Source organism: Metopolophium dirhodum, chromosome 2, assembly GCF_019925205.1.
Source record: "Metopolophium dirhodum isolate CAU chromosome 2, ASM1992520v1, whole genome shotgun sequence".
NCBI lineage: Eukaryota > Metazoa > Arthropoda > Insecta > Hemiptera > Aphididae > Metopolophium > Metopolophium dirhodum.
The window spans coordinates 33107927-33135902 of record NC_083561.1 but is presented as its reverse complement, the minus strand read 5'-3'; the positions used below and the strand labels follow the sequence as shown (position 1 = coordinate 33135902).

At 27.1% G+C, this 27976-nt stretch overlaps 3 protein-coding genes across 5 annotated transcripts; 1 reads left to right on the top strand and 2 right to left on the bottom strand.

Annotated features, from left to right (window-relative positions):
• Nucleotides 1-44: 44 nt before the first annotated feature.
• Nucleotides 45-19160, top strand: LOC132939478 (kinesin-like protein KIF18A). Of its 3 annotated transcripts, none has more exons than XM_061006654.1 (13): nucleotides 46-292; nucleotides 636-785; nucleotides 10564-10799; nucleotides 13039-13196; nucleotides 13267-13633; nucleotides 14238-14437; nucleotides 14503-14814; nucleotides 14880-15074; nucleotides 15132-15311; nucleotides 15418-15594; nucleotides 15656-16094; nucleotides 16614-16689; nucleotides 18887-19160. In XM_061006654.1, the coding sequence occupies exons 2-13, from the start codon at nucleotides 649-651 to the stop codon at nucleotides 18903-18905; spliced, it is 2496 nt and encodes an 831-aa protein (XP_060862637.1). In that variant the 5' UTR covers nucleotides 46-292; nucleotides 636-648; the 3' UTR covers nucleotides 18906-19160. The 3 variants fall into 3 exon arrangements, with proteins under 3 accessions (XP_060862638.1, XP_060862637.1, XP_060862636.1); XM_061006653.1 differs by having other exon boundaries at nucleotides 47-358; XM_061006655.1 differs by lacking the exon at nucleotides 16614-16689 and having other exon boundaries at nucleotides 45-358.
• On the bottom strand, nucleotides 1051-2818 carry LOC132939483 (arginine-hydroxylase NDUFAF5, mitochondrial). The gene has a single exon (XM_061006672.1). The coding sequence runs from the start codon at nucleotides 2369-2371 to the stop codon at nucleotides 1334-1336; it is 1038 nt and encodes a 345-aa protein (XP_060862655.1). The 5' UTR covers nucleotides 2372-2818; the 3' UTR covers nucleotides 1051-1333.
• Nucleotides 19161-20551: 1391 nt separating the features above from the next.
• Nucleotides 20552-27731, bottom strand: LOC132939481 (vacuolar protein sorting-associated protein 45). The gene is made up of 12 exons (XM_061006669.1): nucleotides 27408-27731; nucleotides 25832-26030; nucleotides 25490-25639; nucleotides 25253-25389; nucleotides 24675-24785; nucleotides 23653-23787; nucleotides 23441-23581; nucleotides 23226-23363; nucleotides 22283-22441; nucleotides 22127-22222; nucleotides 21809-21942; nucleotides 20552-21632 (listed from the first exon to the last, which is right to left on the bottom strand). Exons 1-12 carry the CDS (start codon nucleotides 27498-27500, stop codon nucleotides 21431-21433), a joined length of 1695 nt encoding a protein of 564 aa, XP_060862652.1. The 5' UTR covers nucleotides 27501-27731; the 3' UTR covers nucleotides 20552-21430.
• Between the last annotated feature and the right edge of the window lie 245 nt (nucleotides 27732-27976).

The following is a 27976-nucleotide window of genomic DNA, read 5'->3' as shown; positions in this document are numbered from 1 at the left end:
TTTTTAAAATCACTAATTCACAAACATAACGTATTTTCTGAAGTCTATACTAAACGCCAAATGGTAATATTATTTAGTTAAAGTAGTGTGGTGTACCTTTACGCTATTATATGTCTTTAAGTACATTTTTATTAATGTTAACTTTGCTAGTGATAAATCGTTCGAAATGCAGGCATTGATGTCATTATTGATCTATTAAACTCGTGTCCGGTTTTAATTATTTTCGTAGTGACTCCGAATGAGTATGAAAATAAACAAAACGTCATTAACATAATCGTAGAATTGTAGATAGGTAAGGATTTGCACACAATTATTATAACATTGGCATGGTTCCTCTACAGCTGGTACAAGAGTAAGGGTGAGTTACTCAAAGATTTGTTTCCTATTTCTGAGCGTTATAGTTGGTAATTCCAGTTTTATTATTTAATATTTTTTAGAACAACATACTTACTGCTAAATTTTGATAAGAAAATTAATTTCAAAATAATAAAATGGAATTATTTTAGTTATATTTTTCTAACATAGGTCGAGAGTACCTACTAAAGACCGAGGAATTCAAAAAATAATTAATTTAATTTAAAACTAAATCCTTAATCATTATTAAAATTATCTATTTGTATTTGCGTTTTTTTTAGCACAAATCTTATAATGGTTCTTAACCGTAGAAGCTTAGAAAATTTGAAAAAACTTATACCTGGTCGGGGTCGAAATGTTACCAAGGAAGAACAGATGCGAGTATTTGTTCGTATCAAACCTTTACCAGAAGAAGAGGATTCACTTAAGCCGTAAGACTAATATTTATCTATTTATAACCTTAAAATATATATCTTATGGTTTGTAATTTTAATACTCTTTTCAGTTTTTTAAAAATCGAATTAAAACATAAAAACAATTTATGACAAAAAATTATGTACAATATGAGGAAAAATATTGGGTACTTAAATTATTGTTAACAAAATATAAAATGTTGTATGCATATAATCATTTATACCTAGGTACAAGGTGTCTAGGCATAATACATAATATAATTAGTGAAAAATATAAATATCATTCCTTTACTAAGTTAGGTACTTTAATTACTTGAAGAATTATTATCACCTATTTATAATCAATTATAATATGTTTATTCATAGGTACATAGAAGATATTTTTATTTTAACATTTTTACTTGAAATATTCACACATCAGTACTGTACAAAATATGTAGGTACCTAATTAAATTATTAATAAACTTATATCATTAGGTATTCAATTAACGTTTCTTATATTTAACACATTTAATTATAATCGAGTACAAATTACGAGCATTATAATTTTTTGATTACTAAGAAAATTATGTTTCAATCTTTCCTAAGTTTTTGACAATCTTATCAAGCTCTCCTATATCTTTAATTGATATTTGTCCTGAACCTCGGGATAATGGTTTTGGTTGTGATGGATCTGGTTTCCATCCTATCATGTACAAAACTTGAAAAGTGGCTGGGATACCTTTAGTTTCACCATCTTCATCTTTATTACCATAAAGTTTTTCATATATAGCAGCTGCCGAAAACATAGTATTCTTGTTCAGTCGCAATGGCCGTTGTAGAACAGCATTATTTTCTCCCATGCCTTTTAAGTCCCACATTAATTCAAACATTGATGGGTAACGAATAATTAGTTCATCGGTGTCCAATGTTAACATTGAAAATCCAGCACTTTGCATTAGTGCACCCACATCCCTAAGACGAACAAAAGGTGATATTCTAGGTGCTATACCTCCATCACGTTCAATGCCTGCCAATTGTAATGACGATCGTAATTCAAATAAAGTGTCACCTGCTAACATTGCTCCTAAAAAGACTCCATCATTTTTTAAAGAATTTTTAATTTGTAGGAAAGTTGAAGGTAAATTATTTACCCAGTGGAGATTTAAACAACTAATTATTAAATCAATACTATCATTTTCAAAAGGTAATTTCTCTTCATCTACTACTATTTTACTAACCTTTACTTCAGGCTCAGGATTTTTGGCTTTATTCAAAATTTCTTGGCATACATCACACATAATCAACTCTTTTACATTGTCTATGGAGATGTGTTTTGATACATGTCCATATCCACAACCTAGATCAACCACTAAATTAAATTGTCGTTTTATATCAAAGAGGCGATCTGATAAACGATATCCAACTTCTTCTTTAATGTATTCATAAACAGAACTATCTTCTGCTATTGCTGCTCGTTGTTTTTGAATAACTTTAGCTTTTCTGTCAAATACAGTCATTGGTGTAGGTTCATTTGCAGTTTTCAATGTTGCTAATTTTCTTATAAATAGTTTTGGTTTTGCATTCGTAACTAATTTTCTTAAGATGTTCATTTTACACGACATTTGTTAAATCATACAGTACAGATAAATATTTTTGTTTGATAAGTTAATTTTATTCTGAAACACTACTATTGAATAACTATAAGATATTATCAGAAAAGTAAAATAATTACAAATATTTATGTCTTTTAAGACTTGGAGCACTTGGTTAATTTGCTCCACAATAACTATTAACTAGGATTTACTTTTACTAACTACCTAGTTATTAAAAGGATAGCCAATTAATAGGCCATTGGTGTTAGTTACCTTAGATAATACTTACTGATTACAGAATAGAGCTATGCGTATATCACGCGTAGTCTGCGCAGTGTGCTTGAAGCCGATTTGGTCGGGCCGTTCGCTTCCGATGAATTTATTGCGCATGCGTCAGAAGTCGTGGCTCAGTAATGAAAGAAAAGAAATAGATGGCGACGGGGTAACATAATTGCGGTAATGTTTTGCGCATGCTCAGTGGTGACATCGGAACTGGCTGACCAAATCCGGCTTTAAGGGGATTCCATACCGTGATTTTCTGTTTTTGTCTAACACACGCGTGACATAGTATTTTAGACGTGTTTTTTGCCAAACATTTCAATCGATCTATTGAAGCGATGAGTATTCTGAAAACAGATTTGAATTCGTCGTCAAGTCTACTTGAAATCGACTTCCCACAATTTTGATTTTTTGATTTTAGCTTCTCCAAAAATTGAAATACAAAAATGTTTAAATACTCTTTTTTTATATGACGTTTTCTAGAATTTGGGGATAATATCAAAAATGTGGGAAAGTCGTTTTCAAGTAGACTTGATGACGAATTCAAATCTGTTTTCAGAATTCTTATCGCTTCAATAGATCAATTGGAATGTTTGGCAAAAAACACGTCTAAAATACTATGCCGCGCGTGTTTTAGACAAAAACAGAAAATCACGGTATCGAATCCCCTTAAGATTTTAAATCATAGCCTTCGATCATATAGGCTATTATATCCGTACAAAAAGGTGGTGCCAATATCAATAACGAGTCTTAATTAGGTGCTTGATCGGCGCATGCGTAAAGTTACTCGTAGCATATTTCTCATCGCGATTAGATAAAGTCTAAGATAATATTATAATACAGGGGTCAGAAACCCGTGGTAGTCCTCGTTGAAATTGTATAAGGTCCACGAGTAAAATGTATAATAATTACAAATTATAAATTATTTGTATACAATTAATCACAAATTAAGATAGTATGAATTGGAAACTGCGGATTTATAAATTATAAATTATAATAGCAGATACCTTGTTAAATTAGTAAACCTAACATCAAGCGCTAGTGGTTAATTTTTACAGCCATTTTATATAGTCACTAAATTTTGTAAATCAATTTGAAAGCCGTTTATAGTGCGATGTGCAACTTGTATATACATTTTAAGAGGACGCTATACCCACATGCGTTGTCTCCGTCTCACAAATGTACAACATAGCAACTGATTTTCGCGGGATTTCCACTCCCTCGGTTTTAATTTTTTTGATAGCATTTACCAATAGTTTTTAATAATTTAATCCTAATTTTATTTTATTTATGTTTTCCAAATAATAAAAACGCTACGATACAGATAAAGTTGTTCCCTATGCGTTGTGGAATTTTGGTAATTCTACTATAAATACCGTGTTATACCAGCTGATAAATATTTGACGAGTAACTTCGCGCATGCGCATATCGAGCACCTAATCGAGAGACTCATCGGTAATATCGGCAACAAAATAATACTCCATCCATATTAATATAATATTATCATCTAAGATCATAGCTCTATTATTCTATTCTGTGTCTCTATCCAGTGTATATTATCTAAGTTAGTGACATATTAGTAAATCAATATTTTTGAATCTGTGAACTGATAAAAAAATTTGATTCAAATTCGAAATGAGAAAAGAATGGCGAATGCTGACAAGATTGATAATTCACTATGTCACCAAATTAAATAATATTAAATTATGTAGAGAAATTAGAAAATTTTGTCATAAAAGTACATAGATGTTATAGACTTATAGTATTCATTATAATTTATAAATACTAGTATTTACTATTAAGTATTTACCAATTACCACTAAGATATCTTAATCCGTTTTATATACTACTATTCGTGACAAATTATATAAATTATCATGCTGGTATTATAATCAATGGACAATAGTTAATGGTGATAGGTAAATATGTTGTATGCTCACAGATTAGTTCAGAGCAAGGCAAAAATTCTGTCACAAAGCACAAGCTATACGTGTTTAGCTCAAGATGTAGAGGAGAATAATATTGTGGTTTAACTGTACAGAATGTAGCAGAAAAACCCGACAAATAAAAAAAAAAAAAAGGTGGGTAAAAGGATGTCGCTCTGTTGTACAGTAGGTTACAAGTGGGTCACTGTAATGGATGGTGTTAAATTTGAATTCAATGATAGAATATCATTGTATAAGAAAAACGATTCTGAGCGAAAACGATCAGTCAGCCTATGATATTATTGTGAATAAAGTAATTTATATATATTTATATATATATAACCAATTTACGTGGAGTCTTGTTTTCAATTTTCAATCCTTAGCTATAAAAGTTGAACATTTTATAAATTTTTAACTACAAAATAATTATTAAATTATAAATTTGATAAATTTTGTCAAAATTTGAACTTTTAATGCTTGTGCCTATGTATTTTTAATATTTTTCAACTGCTATTAGAACGATAAATCAGGAGCCTTATATTAAATTTTCACGCCTTTTTACCCAACAAATAAAATTTGATTGATATTTATAGAATTGAAAATTGAAAACTGACAATGTCCGTAAACAGCTCAAAAAGAGTCAAATTATTTTCAAAATTGTACCGTGTATAGAAAATGCTAATATAAACATTCAGCGAAATTTTCAAGTAGTCATACGTTTTTTAATTAAGACAAAATAAGAAAATCGTTACATAAGAAATTGAGTGAATATCAAATGTTGTAAAAATATGAATTTCAAACGCTTATAAAAATCTAATTTGACTTTCTTGTAGACATTTTTTTTTGATAAATGTAGACAAACTTATGGATAACCTTGTATTACATTTTCAAATCTTAGATTTAAAAAGAAAAATCCTCATCTCAAAATAATTTGGTAATTTTCGGGATTTTTCCGTATTTTGTCAAGATTTTAACTTTAAATGCTTATAAATAAAAATTGTGACAAAAGATTTTTATTTTTTTTTATCTGCCTTTGAAACAATAACCTAGGAGGCCTTCTATTAAATGTTCAAACTTTTTTACCCGACAGATGAAATTTTATTGATATTTATAGAAAAAAAAATGAAACTCAAAATGTCCGTAAACAACTCAAAATAATAATATTTGGGAAATGTTGTGATGTATAGAAAATGCTAATATAAACATTCAGTCAAAATTTCATGTACCTACGGTCATTTGTTTTAGAGTTACACCAAAAACCAAAATCGATTTTTTCAAAAACAGATTTTGCGTAAAAATTCCCGTTTTTCCTTAATTTTTCTTTTGTTTTTCACGGCGCTTTTGAAAATTACTGGGAAATGTTTACTTTTGACCCCCCAAAGTACCAACTAGATTCACTTTCCTATCAGAAAAGTTACTGTTGAAGAAAATCCAAGCATTTTTACAGTCCTAAAAGGTGATAACAGACACAAAAAACAATAAAATAAACACATCATTGTAAAATCAATACATTCATCGCTTTGCTCAGAATCTAAAATGTTATACTAGTTAAATGTATGACCACAATTATTATGACAATTATATGGATAATAAATGATTTAAGAAATAATATACATATGTCAGGAAATTCCCTAAAAGTAAATTTGGAAAAAACTTAAAGTTATTACATTTCAAATTACGTCATTTACTCCAAAACCATATTAATATTATAAGAAATTAAAAAAAAATAACTACTCACTTGACTCACTCAAATAGAAGATTTTAGTATCAAAATTTGTCTTCAAATTAGATTTATAAATTGGCTATTTTTAATTGTTCTAAAAAAAAATTTGATAACATTTTTTATTTTGGGTATAAAAAAAAAATGTTATTCTGTATAGAAATTTGTTAGACTAAACCGGTTTAAAATTATCCCACATTATCCCGCATGAAACTATGTAAATGATATGGTCCAAACATCCCCTTGCATTATTTTTCACACTGGTTAAGTCTAGCGAATTTCTACTATAGGTACTTGTAGCACAAGTGTCTATAAATTATTTTTTAAAACAAAATATTCCCCAAGTTAGAGGGTACCCACACTGGTGGGCCTCTCTACTACTATGCCATTTCATGTTATGGACGTTATATTAGCTATCAAATTTAAGTATTTATTGTTTTATATATAAAAATTACAGATCGTACATACTCTATTTTATCTAAAAAAAAAAAATGTTGAAATATTGTTTAGAACAAAAGTTATTTCATTTTTCAAGTCTTTCTGTTTCATTCTGTAGCCACGGTATTTCCTGTGCTTGAAATAGAATTTATGATAAAAGTATTCAAATAATTAATTTTTCGCTATATTGATTATAAGAGATTCAATTAACAACTTTTTGTTTTTTTGCAGGAAGGTAACTAGTTTATATATAGTTTACTATTTATTATGTTTAATCGTTTAAAGACATTGCTTTTTAAGCAAAAATTATAATTTAGTATTTTTTTTAAAAATCTTCTTTGAATTTTAGATTATTTTTTGTCATTTTTATGATTTGAATGTAATTTTTGCATACACAAGAATAAATAACATTTAAAAAAAACTTAGCTTGAATATTTTATTTTAGATTCTAAGTGGAACGATGAATGTATTGATTTTACAATGATGTGTGTTTTTTTTTGTGTCTGTCATCACGGTTTGGGGCAGTAAAACTGCATCGATTTTCTCCAACAGTATCTTGTTTGATGGGAAAGTGAATCTAGTTAGTGCATCCAGGAGGTCAAATTTTAAAATCCCCAATAGTTTTCAAAAGCGCCGGGAAAAACAATATACAAATTATGGAAAATGGGAATTTTTACGCAAAATTGATTTTGGTTTTTGGTGTAACAAAATTTGGTCAACAAATGAACATGAACATAAAATTTTCACTGGTTGTTTATTTTTGAATTTTCTATACACGATAAAATTTTAAAAATATTTTGACTCTTTTTGAGCTGTTTACGGACATTGTCGATTTTCAATTTTTTTAGTTTTTTTTCTGTAAATATCAATACAATTTTATTTGCTGGGTAAAAAAGCGTGAAAATTGAATGCAAAGCTCCTGATATACTCTTACAATAGCAGTTGAAAAATTTTAAAAATACATAGCCACAATTTTTTTTATAAGCATTTAAAGTTTGAATTTTGACAAAATTTATCAAATTTAAAATTTAATTATTATTTTGTAGTTAAAAATGTTCAAATTTTATAGCTAAGGATTTAAAATTTAAAATAAGGTTCCACGTAATTAGGTTATATATAAATTACTTTATTCACAATAATATCATCAAATATACTTAGTAATATCATAGCCTGACTGACCGTTTTCGCTCAGATCGTTTTTTTTTATACAATGATATTATATCGTTTAATTCAAATTTAACATCATCCATTACAGCTATCCACTTGTAATCTACTGTACAGCAGAGCAACATCCACTTTCCCGCCTTTTTTTTACTAATATTTCTACTTTTATCAGGTATTATGTTTGCTCTTTTGTCCTATGTCCTTCAGTTATAAAAAACAATACACTTTCCAATAACTGTCAAATTTTTTATTTGAAAATAATTAATAGCATCTGTTTTCCTGTGCTAAAATAATGAAACACAAAATAGAATGTATACCTATCTAAATTATTGTACTTAATATTAATTTAAATTGGCTTTTAATTTTTCAGGGAATTTTATTAAACTTTGTATTATCAGTGCATTAAATTGTATTTTTTTAAGGCAATACCTTATATGTTAGTACTATTTATAACTTAATCTGACGTTTCTTATACCAATTATATATATAGCGAGTATTTACTTATTATTAATATATTGTACTCACTACTCAATATTAAAATATGGGCTCACAGGCTGATAACTAGGTAGTAGCCAGCAGGTACAAACAAACATTGGACATAATATAATTGGTTGAGCCTTGAGCAGAGAGGAATATGAAAAGAAGTTTTATGGCGGGTAAGACATGGAGGAAGGAACTTTAAAACTATTAATTAGCAAGTGAAAGAATATAGAGAGGATCGATAGCAGAAGAAATTAGTTTTGTAATGAAGGAAATGTTCTGAGAGTAATGTCAGTCAGCTTAAGTAGATAGTTTGAGTTTAGTTAGGACAGGGAATGGTCATGGGTGAGCAGGGAATTTTTTAAAGTTTAACTTGTTTAATTGAAGAATTTCATTTGAATGTCTACAGTTAAGCAAAACAACAAGAATCAGTACAATGAGGATTCCAAACCTCAGAATTGTATTTAAGAATCGATCTGACAAATGCACAGTTTAGGGATTTAAGAGAATTGGCAACCTTAGTTCAGTTGAAGTTCTTCTAATAAATCCCAGTTATTTATACCCTTTGTGTGTAATGTTGTTAATGGGTGAACACGAAGATAGGGAAAGTATAAATAAAAAGCCAAAGTCACGTATACGGTCAACCAGTAGAAGTCCAATTTCATTTACTATGTATGTGATAGCTATTTGGAGACTTGGTGAAGAACCTAGAACAACATTTATCTATATTTAGTGTCGAGCCAAGTGTTTTGCTCCACCTATCAAATTTATCAATATCGCTTTAAAGAAGTACAGTCTCCTAAGAAGTTTATTTTCATGAATGATTTCATTTCTTCTAAAAAACATAGTAGGCAAGTAGGCAACTGTGTTGGAAAGGCAAAAAATGACGTTGGGGTACAATATTAATCGTAAACTTTATAATTTTATTTTAGTGTTATCCACACCAAACTAACGTATATTAGGTGTACGAGTATAATATATGTGAATAGTAGATTTTATTTTTTAATTTATGTTTTTTCCTCACAAAACTTACATAATGTTATTCAGTGACTATTTATGTTTTATTTTAAATTTTTCCAAAATATAAGTTTTATTTACACATTTTTCCTTTAGATTTTTCTCTGTTCCCCCTCCCAAATATCCTTCTTATATACAACCACTGATATTTAGATTATTTCATACCCTTTCAATAATCTTTGTTTAAACATTGTAAGTTTATAATATTATCATGGCCGTTATGACAAAATAAAAAAAACAATTTTATTTTTAGATTTTTATTTTATTGTTCTTGTTTTAGTGTTTTTTTTTATACTTGCATCCTAATTTTTATTAAATATTTTCATACGACTATTACATTTCTTTTGAAACTCAATTTTTATGTACACTTAGTATGATCTAGTATGGTGTGACCGCTACTTCAATATTTGTTATAAAATATATTATATGTAGGTACTTCAAATAATTAAAAATAAATAATAGAACTCTTTATTATTGATTAACCATTTGACTGATAGACAGTAATTTCAGATATTGTGCCTTGTCCCTATTTATGTTGGTTAAATGTTTCAAGCTACTCACGCCTATTGAAAAATACTTTGAGGGTAATAGTGCTGTACAATTATATTATTGCATAGTTTAAACAATTTCAGACTGAACAAGTCCATGGTCTTTTGCACCTCTGAGATCACGGTGTTGGTAATTAAATTTAATAAGAACTATAAATCATAATTTTAAAACTATTTAGCTGTATTGAACATTTAATTGTTATATGAAGATAAAAATTATAAATAAATATTTTAGTTATCTACTCATATAAAAGGGGCGACCAAAGAATACGATTGCAGACAATGTCGATCTCTCATTATTAGAATTTATTATTCTACATTTTAGTATCCTCTAATAAATCCTAGTGACTCTTGTTGACAATAGACAATAGTTGTAAGGAAAAATGTATTCTAAATAAATCTTTATTAAAAAAAGTTTGGCTCCCAAAAATAAATTTAGCATAAAATACCTTTACAAGAACAAAAATTAATCTAGGAGGTATATTATTTACCTTAGGTACTTATCTGTTTTCTATAATAAATAAAATATTTACTGATTAATAGGATTAATACTTAACTTAATATTAATAAATAAAAATAAATATGACGCTATAATTAAATTAAGCCATTATTATTTATTGTATTTAACTAACCTTGTTTCATGATTTACAGTAAAACAATCAGAATTAGAAATGATAATGCTTTGATATTTGATCCAAAACAAGATGAGACACCATTTTTTTTCCATGGTGTTAAGCAAAATCCTCGAGATATTTCAAAACGACAACATAAATCTATAAAATACGATTTTCATCGTGTTTTTGGACCCCAAAGTTCTAATGAAGATATTTATAATGAAAGCACTAAAGATTTACTTGACAAACTTCTGTGTGGATATAATTGTTCCGGTATGTATCAATTTAATATGCTATACCAGTGGTTTTAACCCTTTTGAGTCCACGGCTCCTTACGCAAATTTAAAATAAACAAATTTACATTATTTAATCTAATTTTATTTAATGACGAAATCTGTCAATCTGCTGATCTGACACACACGAACACGCATAGTACACACAGCATGTATAGGTCGCGCGGACTTACACAGCCGCGAAAATAAGATAACAAAAACTATAAATTATTACAATTTTATTCCTAGTTTCTACTGCAAACGCGACTCACTTGATAATAACCGACAACGCCCCTGGGAGCCGCGACGCACAGGTTTAAAACCACTATGCTATACTATATTTAATTTAAATTCTATGGTATTGATACTATTAAAACAATGGTTACAAATTATAGACATTTAAAAAAAAAATCTGGTAGTAAATTTCTATATAGTGTTATACTATGATCCATTCAAGAAAATGGAGAACTTGTTCTGAACATTTATATAAATCCATCTTGCTAGAAGACCAAGGATAGCAAAATTTTCAAATGTTACATGCCCAAAATTACGTAATTTTATTTCCTGCTTGCCATTAAATTATGAAAAATATTAGGTAATACAATATACAACAGAAAGACCTGACAAATTAAATAACTTTTGTTCTAATCAATATTTAAAAAATATTTAACATAAATATGTTTTTGGCTGGATACACATTTTTTGTAATGTTTTCATTGTTATGGTTTCTTATTAAGAGGACATTATACCCGCATGTGTTGTCTCCGTCTTACAAGTGCGTAACATAGCAAATTTTACGCTCAGAAAAACACGTGTAGCTCTGTTAATTTAAAAATTAGAGTGAATTGACCTCTTATAAAATCTAAATGTAAGATTATCTAGGCAACCTCATGGGCTTTTTAGTACATTTTAATTTTAAAGCGAGTTTTGAGTATTTTAAGATGTATACACATGCGGGTATAACATCCTCTTAACAAAAACATATTTATGATTCATAGATTTTCCGAGTAGCATTTTATTTTTTCTCTTGGAGAAACAATGATTAGCGTGCTATTTTTCATTGTAAAGAAAAAATATTGAGTATCGTGCTATGTTTTTTTTGTGATATAGTTTATACCTATGGTATAACATTTTTATGTTTATTTTTTAATATTTAAAATAAAATTGTATAAATTAAATTAAATTTTTATTAAAATAATTTAAAATAGCCAACTTGTAAATTTAATTAAAATAAAAAATTATATGTTAAAATGTTTTTTAAGTCAAGTAAATTATTATTCACAGTTTTTTAAAATATCAATATTATTTTGAGTAAATTAATTTAGGTCTTAATTACTTTTAAGTAAATCTTAAATCATTTGTTATCCATATAATTCTCATAATTACTTTAATACATTTTTCATTTTTCATTTGTTGTCTGATCTTTCTGTTACACTCTGTATAGTGTGTATTGTATAAATAAGAAAACAAATTGTGGTATATTTATTATTAAAAATAAAATATAATAGTACTTAATTTGTTGCATGTCACAGATTTGCCATTTTGTTCTAGACCAAGCTAAGAAACACCATGGCTCCTGCCTTAATAACAATTTCTCAAACTAACCTAATTATTATATTTATTTCAAAGTTCATATCATTATTTTAGATTCTGTGCAATGAATGTATTTATTTTACAATGATGTTTTTTTATAAAAATTTTTTTTTTGTGTCTATCATCAACTTTCAGGACAGTAAAAATGCTTTCATTTTCTTTAACAGTATCTTTAGTGTCTCTAACCTGATAGGAAAGTGAATCTAGTTGGTACAAATTTCTAATAGTTTTCAAAAGTACAAGGATAAACAAAAAAAAAATTAAGGAAAAACGGGTCAATGTTTATATTAGCATTTTCTATACACTATAATATTTTCAAAATATTGTTTGTGCTGTTTAGGCACATTTTCAGTTACATATATTTTTTTTTCTATAATTTCCAATAAAATTATCAAATATACTTAGTAATTTGTCATATGCTGACTGACCATTTTTGCTCAGTATCGTTTTTCATATACAATGATATTATATCATTGAATTCAAATTCCATTACAGTGACGCACTTGTAACCCATTTTACAGCAGAGTAACACCCACTTGCCCATCTTTTTTTTATTGGTTTGTTATTATTTTATGATAAATTGTTTACCATATGAATTATTATATATTTTATTTTTAATTGACAATTAATTTATTCTTGTATTGTAGTATTTGTTTACGGAGCAACGGGGGCTGGAAAAACATTTACCATGCTGGGTAATGAAATCAACTATGGTATTACATATTTAACTATGAAAGACTTGTATGAAAAAGTAAATGAACAACAGAATTCCAAAAAATTTGAAATTTATGTTTCCTATCTTGAAGTAATGTATTAAAATATTATATTAAAAAAAGTGTGGAGTTTAAATAATATTGGAATTATTTTTATTTTAGGTGTATAATGAAATGGTATACGACTTGTTAGTAAGTGATAAAAAGCCTTTATTTTTACGTGAATGTGGAAATACAACATCAGTTGCTGGTATTTCAATAAAAATGGTAAATAATGTTGATGAACTTATTGAAATGCTACGTAAAGGCAATGACAATCGTACTCAGCATCCTACTGATGCCAATGCTGAGTCATCTAGATCTCATGCATTGTTTCAAGTGTACATACAGATGACATTTAAACATACAGATCAGGTAAAAATGGCTAAGCTCTCCATGGTTGATCTTGCTGGTTCAGAAAGAGCATCTTCTAATAAGGGGATGAGGTTTAAAGAAGGATCCAACATTAATAAGTCACTACTTGCTCTTGGTACGTTGTATGTTTTATTAAATATTATATTTTTAATGCCAAGCTGTATGAACAATCACTAAACATTTAACTAATCAATATTAAGGTTATGTCCCTTAAACATGATTTAGTGGCCAATGATTTGTCCATTCAATTTTATTGAACTGTTAAATTTTTCGTTTATTTTTTTATTCCGAAGTACCTACTTACATCTAAATATTTTATATTAAAAATTATCTTTATATTTAACAGGATTAGGAGGTATTCATTATTCAATATCACATTATATTAAAATTGAATGATAAAATTGCTTATAATAAAAATTATTATTAATTATACTAGGTATATTATGGAATATCTATTTGATTTTAGTTTTATTATTAATGGTCGTCGTACACTCAAAACAGAGTAAATTTGTTGTTCGCCAGAACAATAAGTTTTGAATCTCTGGTTTAATATATAAAAAAGTAATTATTTAAATGTATCGTATAGATTGGGTTATGTTTAATGTTTATGGAGTGTAGGATACTTTTTTTTGTGTATATTAGGTACCACATTCATTGTTATAAATTAAAGCTATAAGGTAAAATGTATAATTCAGATTATTTTTAATTATTTATGATAGGAAATTGTATCAACAATTTGTCAGATGGTTTGAGGCACATACCTTACAGAGACTCAAAACTAACTAGATTATTAAAAGATTCTCTTGGTGGTAACTGTAAGACATTGATGATATCCTGTGTGTCACCGGCTTTGTCATCATATGAAGATACCCACAATACTTTAAAATATGCTTCTCGAGCTATGAAAATCAAATCTAATGTGAGTATTATTTTTGTAGTATTTTAATAATTCAATATGTTTTTATAAACGTTTTATTATTTAAGTTAAAAGAAAATGTAATGTCAATTAATCATCCCCCATCACATTATACAAAATTAATATCGGGCTTAGAAGATGAAAATCAGCATTTGAAGAAAAAATATGAAGAAGTATTAAAGTCTAAGGCTCCAATACCGCCAGATAATTTAGACGATCTTAAATCAACTTTGGAATCTTTATTCACTGGCAAAATAAAAAAACATAATGAAATTCTTCGTTTAGAGTCAACACAAAAAAAGACTGAATTGAGAATATTCTTAAAGAAAAATTTAATTGAACGATTCTCTTCGTTTAATGTTCCAAATATAGATGAAATGGTTTGTAGAAATTATCATTTATTTTATTTCTAATTGATCAAAGTGTATTATTTAATTTTTTGTAGACTAGTGAATTGAATCGAATCAACCTGGCTATTCAACAATTTAAAGGGCGCATGGCCAGTTTGAATGCTCAATTAAATATATTGTGGGATGAAGCACTTGCATCTAACAATGAATTAAACTTATTTATAAAAAAACTTGAAGAAAATAATGTTAAACAATTTTTAGATGTTGATATCGTTCGTTTGAATGCTGAGGTATGTATTTATACGTTTCTAGTTAAAACGAATAACATAATTCAAACAACTGTTTAGGTCATCATTGAAGAGCAAGCTACTCTTCTCGAGCATAGAAATGAAATTGGTATGATATTGGACAGTAACCTCAATATAAGTCATGAACTAATAACTATGCTTGCGGAAAAATCTAATCAATATTATACATTATTAGAAGCACACAATAAAAATACAGAAGATATGAAAAAAAACCATATTGTAAGTAATCGTAATGATTTAACTTTGAAATTATTTATTTATTATAATAAAAAATGAACTTTTTAAAGATAAATTATAATTTATTTTCTAATTTTGGTTGTTCTAGAATATAACAAAATCATTTTTGGGTGGTTTGAAAGCGGTTAGCTGGGATTTTTCACCTGGAAACCAATGTAAAATTAAGAGAGATGAGTATTTTAATTTAAATGAACTAAGCATTGAAAATTTGAGAACCTGTACAAAACCGGAATGTTCAAGACCTATTAAATTAGAAGAGTGCATGGTAAGTTAGTAAAGTATTTATGGAATTAAATTTTTTATAAAATAATATTAATATTTTTTAGAGTCCTTTGCAAATTGTTGAAGACAAGTTTGAACAAATCACTATACAGCCTGAAATTAATAAAATGGACACATCGCCAGATTCAAATGCTGATGAAACTGTAGTAATTTCAGCTCAAGCAGAAAGTTTAAATAATACTTTTGTATTGAAACAAAATTTAGATATAGCATCTGTTAAACGTCTGACTACTACAACCACACCTCATCGAAGTAAACCACCAATTGATACACGGTGCCTAACTAAATCAATTACCAAGCCTACCATACAAAGAAAAAGGCTGGTACTCAATAATCACAAAACTGGACTTAGTAATAGGAAAGTTAACCAAGAAAACATGCCACTTATTATGGCTGCAACTAGGACACTGGCTGATCCAATTCTTGCCAAAGCTGTTACTAAAGCACGAAATAATACTAATAATATTTTAACCGCTAAATCTGGTAAGTTGCATTGATGATATAAAATATATAAAAAAAAATAAAAGGATGTTGGTTAATTTGTATGTTATGGTTTTAAATGTTAATTATTAATGTGTTATTCATAAAATTTAACAAGTTGTATACAATGTTTATGTAATAATTGCGTGTATTTAAAGATAGTTGAAAAAAATAAAATAAAATAAACCTTTTATAAAGTATAATGCATAAAATAATATGTTCTAGTTACATATCCAATATTTAGTGTCAAATGTCAATTTAAAAAAAAATATTGTTTAAGACTGGTTTGTATCAGGAACATTCATTAAACACTTCATTTAGTTGTGACATAGAATGATTAAACAATGATATTGGTTAATCTGTCGACTGTATTGTATTTACAAAACTTTAATTCTTAAACTTAAAAACATAAATTCTGATCTGGCATCCTCGCAGTTCTCAAATAAATGTACACACAATAGTGAAATACACATATTCTTGGTCACAATAAATAACTGAAATGAATATTTTTTGATTTTACAGTAAACACAAGGATAACTTCACAAGACACATATAAGACAATTAATGTTAAAAACCAAAAACCCACATTGACTATGAGGTACCTAATTAAATTATAGTGTTAACACTATTATTTTCATTTACTTTATTTTAGCTATATATGTTTTGATTGAGCTTTTGCATTAAAATATTTGACTTCATTGAATTTTATGTTGTTCACAGTAGTTTGCTAATAATATATAAATGCCTAAATGTTATTATATGGTTTGTCCTTAGATTAAAGACATTTAAAAATTGTTACTGAGGCCCATATTTGATAACATGTAACAATTAGTGCTTAATTTACTATTTGACAATTATTATTAATTATTTATTTATATAAACAGTTGTACATTTCTCTATTCTATTATAATTAGATAAATATAAATATGTAATCTAAGACCTAGAGGAGATATACCAATTTAAAATATTTTGCATATTATAATTTATTATGTTGAAATTATCAAATCTGCATTATCCTACCATCCTTTGTTAGTCTTATGATTATCTCCGCTACATATGATTTTTGTTGCTCAATTTCGTTATTGCGACTACCGCAAGTTAGTATTTCATTATATTATCATAAGAAGACATCACACCCGCATGTGTTGTCTCTGTCTTACAAGTGCGTTACTTAGCAAATTTATGATCAGCAGATCACGTTTGGCTCCGTTGGTTTAAAAATAAGCGTGAACCAACCTTGTTATGAAACTTGATGGTAAATACTAAATATAGTGTAAATTAAAAATGTTCATAACTCACTTAAAATCTGAATAACCGTAATAAACCAACATACGAATATAGATAATAATATAATTAGGTTCAACAAACATAAATTATATCATACATAGGTGTAACTAGACTTCATCTGCAGCAGCAGCCTAGCTAATAACCGGTGCTATCTTATTAATAAACCGAAAAAAGCCCTATACACCCAAGGCCATATTTTTTAAAGCCCTCCAACCTCCCCAATGAAATAATATAATTTAAAAAGAAGTCTGAATTATATATTTACATTTAATAATCTACAGTTATTGCAGTAATTTTACTTCAGAAATATTATTCATCTAAAACCCTGGATTACACCACCTAGCTACAAATCAAAAATAATACAACAATAATATTGAATAATAGCTATGTACCGTAACATCGTAGTCTGTCTTAAGTCTTTATAGTAGGTTTCTCCAAAGTCAGGAAATTAATTTGAGAATACATATTATTAACAAAATAAAGATACCACCTAATTTTGTCAAACCTATCTTTGTAAGCAAATAGTAATTATAACAATGTCAACATAAAAGAAATTTTTTTTTTTAAATTTAAATTTTAATTCCTATGACTTAAAACTTGGTGGACCGGCGCCTTTCAAAAATTGCAGAGGCAGCCCATGCACTCTAGGCTAAATAAATAATTCTGATATTTGGTATTAATGCGTTTACATAATCTATTACCTCTGTCATAATGCATGTTATTTTCATTTAACAATTAAAATATGTGTATCCTAAATTAGGCCCATATATGCGAAGACTACAACACTCATTAAGGTTGAACTAAAAGATTTGTCGTAATCACTAATCTCTAACATAGTTTCCAAACATAGTAGAATTTGTATGTTTTGCCATTCTTCTACTCTTCCTCATTTATTTCTGTCTTTTAATGTCCACATATTTTATGCCTAGGTCCTTGGCAGTTTGGTGAGATGATGTTTTTGCTTGGTCCTCTTCCACTTCCTTTCTTTCCACTCCAAGAACTAGCAGCTGCACAGGCTCATGGCAAAACGGTCTCTGCTATTTGTCCCATTTTGTGCTGTACAGGGACAAAGCTGAGGCCAATTATTAATCAGTGCCTCATTATTATTTTCTTGATTTTATGATATCGACCATTGATCTTATTACATTGATTTGTAGTAATACTTATTCATTTGAACGATAATTTCCGATATAACATCATTTACCGTAACATATACACTAAATTATGTTGTAAACCTTGCTGCTCATAAACCCATATAAAAAACTAAAAATATTGAAAACATAATTTCTAAATATTAAAAATGGTTTTTTAAATCATATTTTATCATGTTTTTTCTTATTTAATTGAAAAAAAATAATTTATATGTTTTTCATTATTTTATCCAAAACATAATTTTTGTGGCTTCTATTTTTCTTTTACAAATCATGTACATAATTTTACTCAAATATATTTTATTACTTTATTTATGATTACGAATTAAAAAAAAATGTATTTTACTTTTATTTCAGGCAACGAAATTGGCTATAATAAGTTGAAGAAGTATTAAGTGTTCAAGGACATACTCCTACTTTCATAGTTGTAATATGTTAGGTGTTTTTCAATCATTAAAATCTTTTTATACTTGTGTAATACCATATTAGTAATATGTTTAATTTTTATTATACTTTTATTTAGTGAGAAATATTTTTTAACTTTAATAATAATCATGAAGTCTATAAATTGGAATTGTATTGTATTATTATATATCATTATTAATTATAGAAATAAAAATTTTAACCATAATTTGCCATTCTTAATTGTATTATAAAACTAATATACTTGTTAATTAACTTAAATGTATAATTAATTTTTTTTAATCTGGATACAATTTATATTTTATTTGAGACTACTCAAATTGTGTGGATATGAATCTTTAAATCATTTTATTTACATAAACTGATGCCGTAACAAATGTTTAATTATAATTCCTTGACCTTACTCAGTGGCCAAGTTGGCTGATTTTTAGTGGTTGTAAAATGTATTCGATTCTAACATCCAAATATAACCATCATACATTTTATTTTACGATATATTGAAATGGATATTAAAAATGCATTTAACACTTAAAACAAAATATGTACCTTAAAAAAGAAAACAAATAAATTATATTATAAATTTGAATATAGGGTTGCCAAGCTACTAATTTTATACTCCTGAATTTAAGCACATAAATAATTTATTGTTATTAATTATTAAATACTATTTTTTAAGATCTAAAGATATTTTATATGTATGTACAGGTAAATAATATAAGCATTATTTATAATTATGTTGCATATCTTCAGAAAAACTGAAATTTTTGGTTTTTGGACCTTGAGGCTCACATTTTGGAAACCTCTGGTCTATAATGTATGTTTCATTTTTGAAAATCATATCCTTTTATTTCAATAAACTTCAATCGGGACACTGTCTCACTATCTCTATATTATATCATACAATAATATGTAATATTTGCGTGAAAGAAATACCCTGTACATGAAACAAATACAAAATAATACAGCTTACAGTTTTAAATTAATAAATTATTGAAACAATAGTTACACCTTATAAATAGGGTTTGGATTTGAAGGTAAAAGCCTTTTTTAATAATAATAATAATAATAATAAAGAAATAATTTTTATGTAAAAATGTGTGTCATTTAATTTGATAGTTCTATACACAACATACGTATTAAAGGTATAAATTGATAAGATTTTCTGAAGACAACATTGTTGTATGTCAATTATTTTTAATGGGTTTTATTATCGGCGAGATTTATCGAGTATTTGGTAAAGCCAATTAATTTAAGAGGTCGCTGCACCCGCATATTATGTTGTCTCTGTCTTACACACGTACGGCATAGCAAACCGTTTTGGCGCGGAAAAGAACTGAGAAGGCTATAGTCATAACTAAGAAACAAAATTTTCACCACATATAAAAAGGACTTCGGCTGTGCAATAACATATTTATTTTTTTTGATATCACTTACAAGTAATAAGTTCTTATTGTTTCAAATCCATTATTATTTGTGTTTTTAACTTTAATTAATTTTTTTCAAGTTCTTATAACGGAAAAATAAAAACGATATTGCACTGGCAGAGTTTTTTAGTTATGACTAAAGTTCTTGGTTCTTTCCCGCACAAAACAATTTTCGCTATCTTGTACATTTGTAAGACGGAGAGACACATGCGGTTGCAACCTCTTCTTAACGTTTATAAAAGTATTCATACTATTTATCTATAGATTAAAATATGTTCATAATGTGTAGATACTAGATTCAAAGTTGTTCGTCAGTCCGCCCTGATAATTTCCGTGGACGTAGAAAGATCATTTTCTATATACAAAAATATTTTGAGCCCGAACGTTTTACTGAAGATAGTTTATCTAAGTACAAGGTAGTGAATTTTTTTTTATACTAACTAGTTAAATATACCAACTTTAATTTTTTAGTAAATTTTTTTTTGTAATTTCATTTTTATATAAATTAAATCCTTTTTTTATTGATTATATTGCCTTTAAATCCAAACCCTTCTTAAAAACAACAGTTTTTGGATAACGACCATCAAGTGCTAACAAACAATTGTAAGCAATAACCATGAGAGTATATATGAAATGATTAATTTGCACAACTCGCATTTATCTAACATGCAAATATTAACTAAAAAATATAAAAATTATTAAACAATTTTTGAGGGTTATTTGTTTCTATCGAGAATCCAAAATTGTTTGGTTTATGAGCTGTTAATAACGAATAAAACTAAAAATAATCTTATTGGTTGTAATTTATTATTTTATTAGTAATTTATAGGATATAGCAAGTAGCAACTACAAAAATTCTAATATTGTGTAATAAATAAATAATAATCATATAAAAAATAAGTTAACACAAATTAAAATACATTGCACATAATAATAAATAATAAATATGAATAAAACATAAAAACATCAGGTAATTTTATTAATAAATAAATAAAAGTATCAATCAAAAAAAAATATAAATATATATAGTATGTCTTGTTACTCATAAAATAATTTATAACTTTCGAGATCCACCTCTGCTCTTAATCACTCCAAATGTAGCCAATTTTACTTCATTTAAAAAACTGGAGGAATTGTGTACCGTACTACCACCCAATATTATCCGAACCTGTGGGTTAGCTGTGTTCAGATTGTATATTGCCATTGATTCTTCATATGTAACACCTCCAATTACAAAAACAATTATATCTTGCACCCTACCAAATAAAAATATAACAATTACATAACTGAACAAAAGAAATTTTTTTGTTGAATAGTGATAATATTATAATGTGTTAAAAGATAATTCTTGTCAACCTAAGTTACAACAACTATCTAATTAATAATTATACTAAATAGTTAAAACAATTTCAATGAAAAATTAAAAACATACTTTTTTGTTGGTTGATTTATATCACTTAAGAATGGGTATTGTTCTTCTTTTAATCTTGATTTTATCAAATCTTCAACTAATTCCTTCAAAAGTGGAACATGTTGAGTAAATATATTGTCAACACCCTTCAAGTCCTAAAATCAATTAAAAATATGATTTCCTCCTTATTCATAAGACAAATATATTTATTAATAAATATTATTTTGATTTTTTCATAGTTAAGAAACCTAATTCAAATAGATTATTCTTAAATAAGAATTAAACTGTATGTTTGTTTACATAAATAAATAGTAATAACTAGTAAAGAAATATTTTTACCTTATAGAATCGTTTTGTTATTTGTTTCGCATTTTTTAATGTATTTTCATTATCTAAAATTATTTTACTTTGGAATTTCATAACATCATGTACAAGCTGAAATTAATAAAATACTCATGAAGAAAAATCAATTAAATATTACCAATATAAAAATACCTCTATCCAATGTTCGGCAACTTTTTTTGATTTTAATATTTGTATTAAACTAGTTAATTCCCTATTACTATCCTTGCTGAATGATTTTAACGCGTATAGCATTACAAGTTTACTTGCCTCCTCGTCCGGTATATTTTTTTCAATAAGCTCTCTAATTTTCTATAACAAAAAATTAATGTTTATTTAGATACTGATTAATTAATTGTGAATATATAAACGATGTAAATAATGAACTAAGAAAACTACAATTAGATTGGATAAATAATAATAATAATGCAGACAAAACGATAAACGGATTATATGAATTAATAAAAATATATTAGGGGGACGGAGTGGCCGAGCGGATTAAGGCGTCGGTTGTGACGCACACCGGCGCCGGTTCCAATCCGGTCGTGGACAGCATTTTTCTTCGAGCAAGTCACGGTGTCCGGAGAGAAGTGCCGCCACCCGGGCATGACAGATACCTACAAGCTACGGGAGCCCACTAAAAAATCTGCCAAACCAAAACACACGTGTTTACTAACCTACAGTTCCTTCCCTACAAACAAAAAAAACAGCTAATGGCTATAGTTGCCGGATTTCATGATCAATAAAAAAAAATATATATATATAAATTATACTAAAACAATAATATTAGGTATGAAATTGATAAATTACATGATTTTAGTGGAAATTTTAAAATCAATTTAATATAATCATTATTAAGGTTAAACCGTAAAGTATATTAAAGTATCTTATCAACTCATTAAATAATAATTATAATGTCGGGTTAAATGAAAAATGTATTAATTTAATGGACCAATCATGGCCCACTAAAACATGTTTAGTTATTGTTCATGCACAAGTGTACTTATTCATTATTTAAATATTCATAAATTGTATAAACTTTGTTTATTTATTCATATTAGGTAAAACTAAAAGTACAACATGAATAACCACTAACCTGAGTATGTTGAGAAGTTTGAATATCACAAGCAATTTGTTGCTGCAATTCGGATACTTCCAAGAGATTTTTTTTTGTAACATAATTCGATAGTTGTTCCATAATTATTACATGTTTAGCAACGGTACCAGACATTTTCTGGAAGAAACGTGTTATAATTTAAAGCTAATTTAGATAAATATATTATTTTAAATTTACTAATTATTTTTGAGTACTTTGAATTGCGGATAGTTCTCAACAAAAGCTTTCATATCTGATATGGTATCAAGTTTTTGGTGATTTTTTGCTTTTGACTTAAAATCATCAATTAAAGATTTCATTATTTCACCAATCTCACCAAAATTTTTATATATATTCTAAAAATATTTGTAAGATTTTAATAAAACAATTTTAAGTATATTTTTTTTATTAAAGTGTTAACATTTACTTGTTTGTATAAATCATCTTGTTCAGCACACAATAATACTTTTTGAAGATCTGGTTTTATATCTTCAATATGACTTAAATCCACTTGATTATTATTTATAGTAAGCAACTCATGAACCATAGCTTGGTAAGACCACTGGCAACAGTTTCATGATTATTTAACAGTTGGCATACAGTTTAATAATTATTATTAGTTTTTTGTACACTCCTGTTATTGCGACTACCAAACATATATAAATATTTTATAAAACATACACTTAAGGAGATCGCATCACACGTATTTTTCGTACGTTTTAGACCAATAAGCGATGGTAAATTACACATACTTCCGAATGTCCGATTTTAATTTTTATTATATGTTTGAATTTTTTGGCAAAATAACTAGGCTTTCTAGGAAGTTGATTTTCAATTTTCAATTTTAAAAGACCATAAAATTTGGATATTTTTTTAAAAAATCTCATGAAATAATTGCATTACATTTGTATTTATTTTGGGCTTTCGGGTTTTATATCAAAAAAGTGGTTTCTACAAAGCATAGTCTAGGAGCTTACAAATTCAATCCTTTTTTTTGAAATTACAATCAAACTTCAGGAAGTATGTTTAATTTACTACTGCTTTTGGTAGTTTTTATAGGTGATGCAAAGAAGAATATATTTTGTTTTTCTCGATTTATTGACATGTGCGTGTGCGTGCAAGAGTGGCACATGATGGATTCCGAACATATCTACACACACACTAATGATCATTTACTTCGTACAGAACCATACTGCGTAACGAGTATAAGACATTGAATTGCCTAAACGCGACCCCTTATTAAATCACCGCTACCAATCTCATTAACTTTTGTCCAATATTAGTAACAATTGTATTGATTCTAATAGTACTATAGAGTATAGAATAATATTTGTAATATGTAGTTATAACTGTTTAATTGAGTAATATATTATAATAAGAATGATGCGGTGTGTAGTGGTAATATCAGAAAAATACATTGTTTATTAATTTATAATTAATTAAATTTACCGGCATCAATAGTGGGGTAACTGGATCCTCCCTTCTATCCAGAATTAGTAATTGTGGTTGTATGTCACCTTGCTTCAAATTGAAAAGATTTTCTTCTTTTGAAAATATTACCTTAAAATAATATATTTTTAAGTCTATTTTGATACAATAAGCAAACAATACAGTTATTTAAAATTAAAATAGGATTTTTTTTTAAATAATTATCTTTGTATAAAAATTTAAAAAAAAAAACCAATTAGGAGAAACCATAGACTTATTAATATATTTTTATTCTTTATAGGTCTGGAAGAAACACTGAGATTTTTAGGTTTTATGATATATAAAAGAAAATAATATTATACAATAACATTACAATAGTAATGTAGTAAATTTTTTTTTTTGATGAAAAAATCTACAAGTACTCCAAAAGATTACCATTTACAAACCAAGTCCAACCAACGATTTCTGTTTGCAGATTTAAAGCAATAATTATTAATTTAAAAGAGGGTAACGGGAAAACTATTTATCTAAAAAAAAATTAATATTGCCTTAGTAATAAATACACTTAGTAGAAAAGTAGGTTTTCTTAAAAAATTTACTTTGACTTTTTCAGCAAGTTGTTTACTCATTTTCGAAGAAGCTTGGAACCGTATCAATGGATTTTTTTTCAATGATAATAAAACAGAAATAATTCCTTGAGTAGATCGTGTAAGCTGAAGTGGATCCCAGGACAAACCTAATTAGAAAATAAGTAGAATTAAAAATAATAACAAAATTAAGAACAGGTATGATTTAAATAAGTCTTATGAGTAGTGAATGTTATGATTATTGATTACATTGTCCACAAGATGGAATGTTGAGCGAAAAAAGATGAGGGGCTATTGCTAAGTAATCGGCATAATATTCTTGCACTTCCCGTACAACTTCTTGGATATCACTTTCAGCAATTGTCTTGATGTCAGTTTTTGAAATTATATTACTGAAATCTGAAAAAAAATTATACTTTCTCAGCAAATTAATATATAATTATTTTAAATTACTAAAAAAAAAAAAAAAAACTAAATACCATTTTGCAAATACAGTTTAATTATTCATATACATTAAAAATTTTAAACTGGTAAACATATTTACTTTGGTAAATTATAAATTATAATACATTTTTTAAATTCAATACTTACATATATAGTAATAACCGTATCTAGGATTACGTAACTCTTTACATAACAAAGATATATTTTCTCTAGTTGGCCGTAAGAACGTAATACATTTCATATGATACATGCTGTCTGAACTACTAGTTGATGTTAGTTGTTCAAATAAATAAACTTCTCTCTGAAGAATTTCTGACTGACTAAAAACTGCGCTAACAATACTTGTCTATCAAAAATTACAAAGGTTTATGAAAAAATGTTATTTCAATAATTATAATTAAATTTTAAGAGGACATCGCACCTGCTTGTGTTGTAAGATGGAGACTATACAGAGGGTGTGATGTCTTCTTAATATAAAGTTCAAAATAAATGGTAAATTTGGTAATAAATATAAAATATAATTATAAATATTAATAAATAATAATTTATTGTTAGTTCATACTAATATATTTGTATTTCAAAACATAATAACTTATTGTTTTTAATAATTTAATAAAACATTGATTTCTTTATAAATTCTGAGCGGAGCAATGAATGTATTGATAATACTATTTACAATAATGTATATTTTTTATTTTATTATGTATATGTAAACGATAAGTAATCAAAATAATGTTTCGATTTTCAACTTCAGTATCTTTTCTGATGGGAAAGTGAATCTAGTTGGTATTTCGGGTGGTCAAAATTTAAAGTTCCCAGTAGTTTTCAAAAGCGCTGGGAAAAACGGGAATTTTTACGCAAAATAAGTTTTTGACAAAATTGATCTTGGTTTTTGGTGTAACTCTTCTCACAATTTTTTTTTTATAAGCATTTTAAGTTCAAATCTTGACATAATACATAAAAATCATGACACTGTGCAAATTATTTTGAGTTAGAAATTTATAAAAATTTTTCTTTTTAAATCTAAGATTTTAAAATGTAATACAAGATTTCTCGTAAGTCTGCCTTTCCTCTGTTTACCTTCATAAAAAAAATGTACATAAGACAGTCAAATAAATTGTTAATGAGTGTTTGAAGTTCATATTTTTACAACATTGGATATTCAGTCGATTTCCCATGTAGCAATTTATGGTAATTAAAAAACGAATAACTGTAGATACCTACCTGAAAAATTCACTGAATGTTTATATTCTCAATTTCTATATACCATAAAATGTTTGAAAATATTTTGACTAGTTAGCAAAGCATGGAAATTTAATACAAGGCTCCTGATATATTGTTATATATCAGTTGAAAAATATCAAAAATACATAGACAACATTTTTTTTTATAAGCATCTTAAGTTAAAATGTATAAAATATTCAAATTTTATAGCTAAGGATTGAAAATTTATAACAAGATTCACGTAAATAGGTTATAACTTATAAATTATAATATATTATCAATTACTTTATTCACAACAGTACTATCAAATATACTTATTAATATCAAAGGCTGACGGCTGACTGACTGTCTTTGCTCAGAATCGTTTTTCTTATACAATGATATACCATTGAATTCAAATTTAACACCATCCATTACAGTGACCCACTTATAACCTAAAACTGTACAGCAGAGCGACACCCACTTGCCCACCTTTTTATAATTTATACAATATGCTTACAGTGGTTTTGTCCATAAGTAGTACTTTCATTCCAGGACCACAGTCTTCAGTCATCTTAATTATATATAATTTTACAGCTTGAATTAGGTCCATAGCAATCAGCAATTATTTGGTAACCGTAACTTAGTTGAATCAAATATTTAATAAAAAATAAGGGTAGTTACTCAATTTGCATTAAAATAAAGGTAATTTACAAGAACAAACTGTACAGCTTGAATGAATAGTGTTGTACTGTAGTTGTGATTTGTGTTTTATCTAAACAAGTTAGGAAAGCCTTAGGAAGAATACAAGATATTAGATAATGATGTAAATAAAACACTGAGATAAGAATAATACGGTTGTTATCTATCTCTGTCTTTAGCATAGAACCACAGAACACGATTATACAGAACTAAGGTCTTTATAATCGTGGCATGGAACAAGGCACAGAACACGGTTAAAGATAGTATTATCACAGAACAATAGTATGGAACAAGGTGGTGTATCCATAGATATATACAACAACATAATATTATAATACATTATACAACAATGTTGTATAAATCTATGGGTGTATCAATACACCTTGG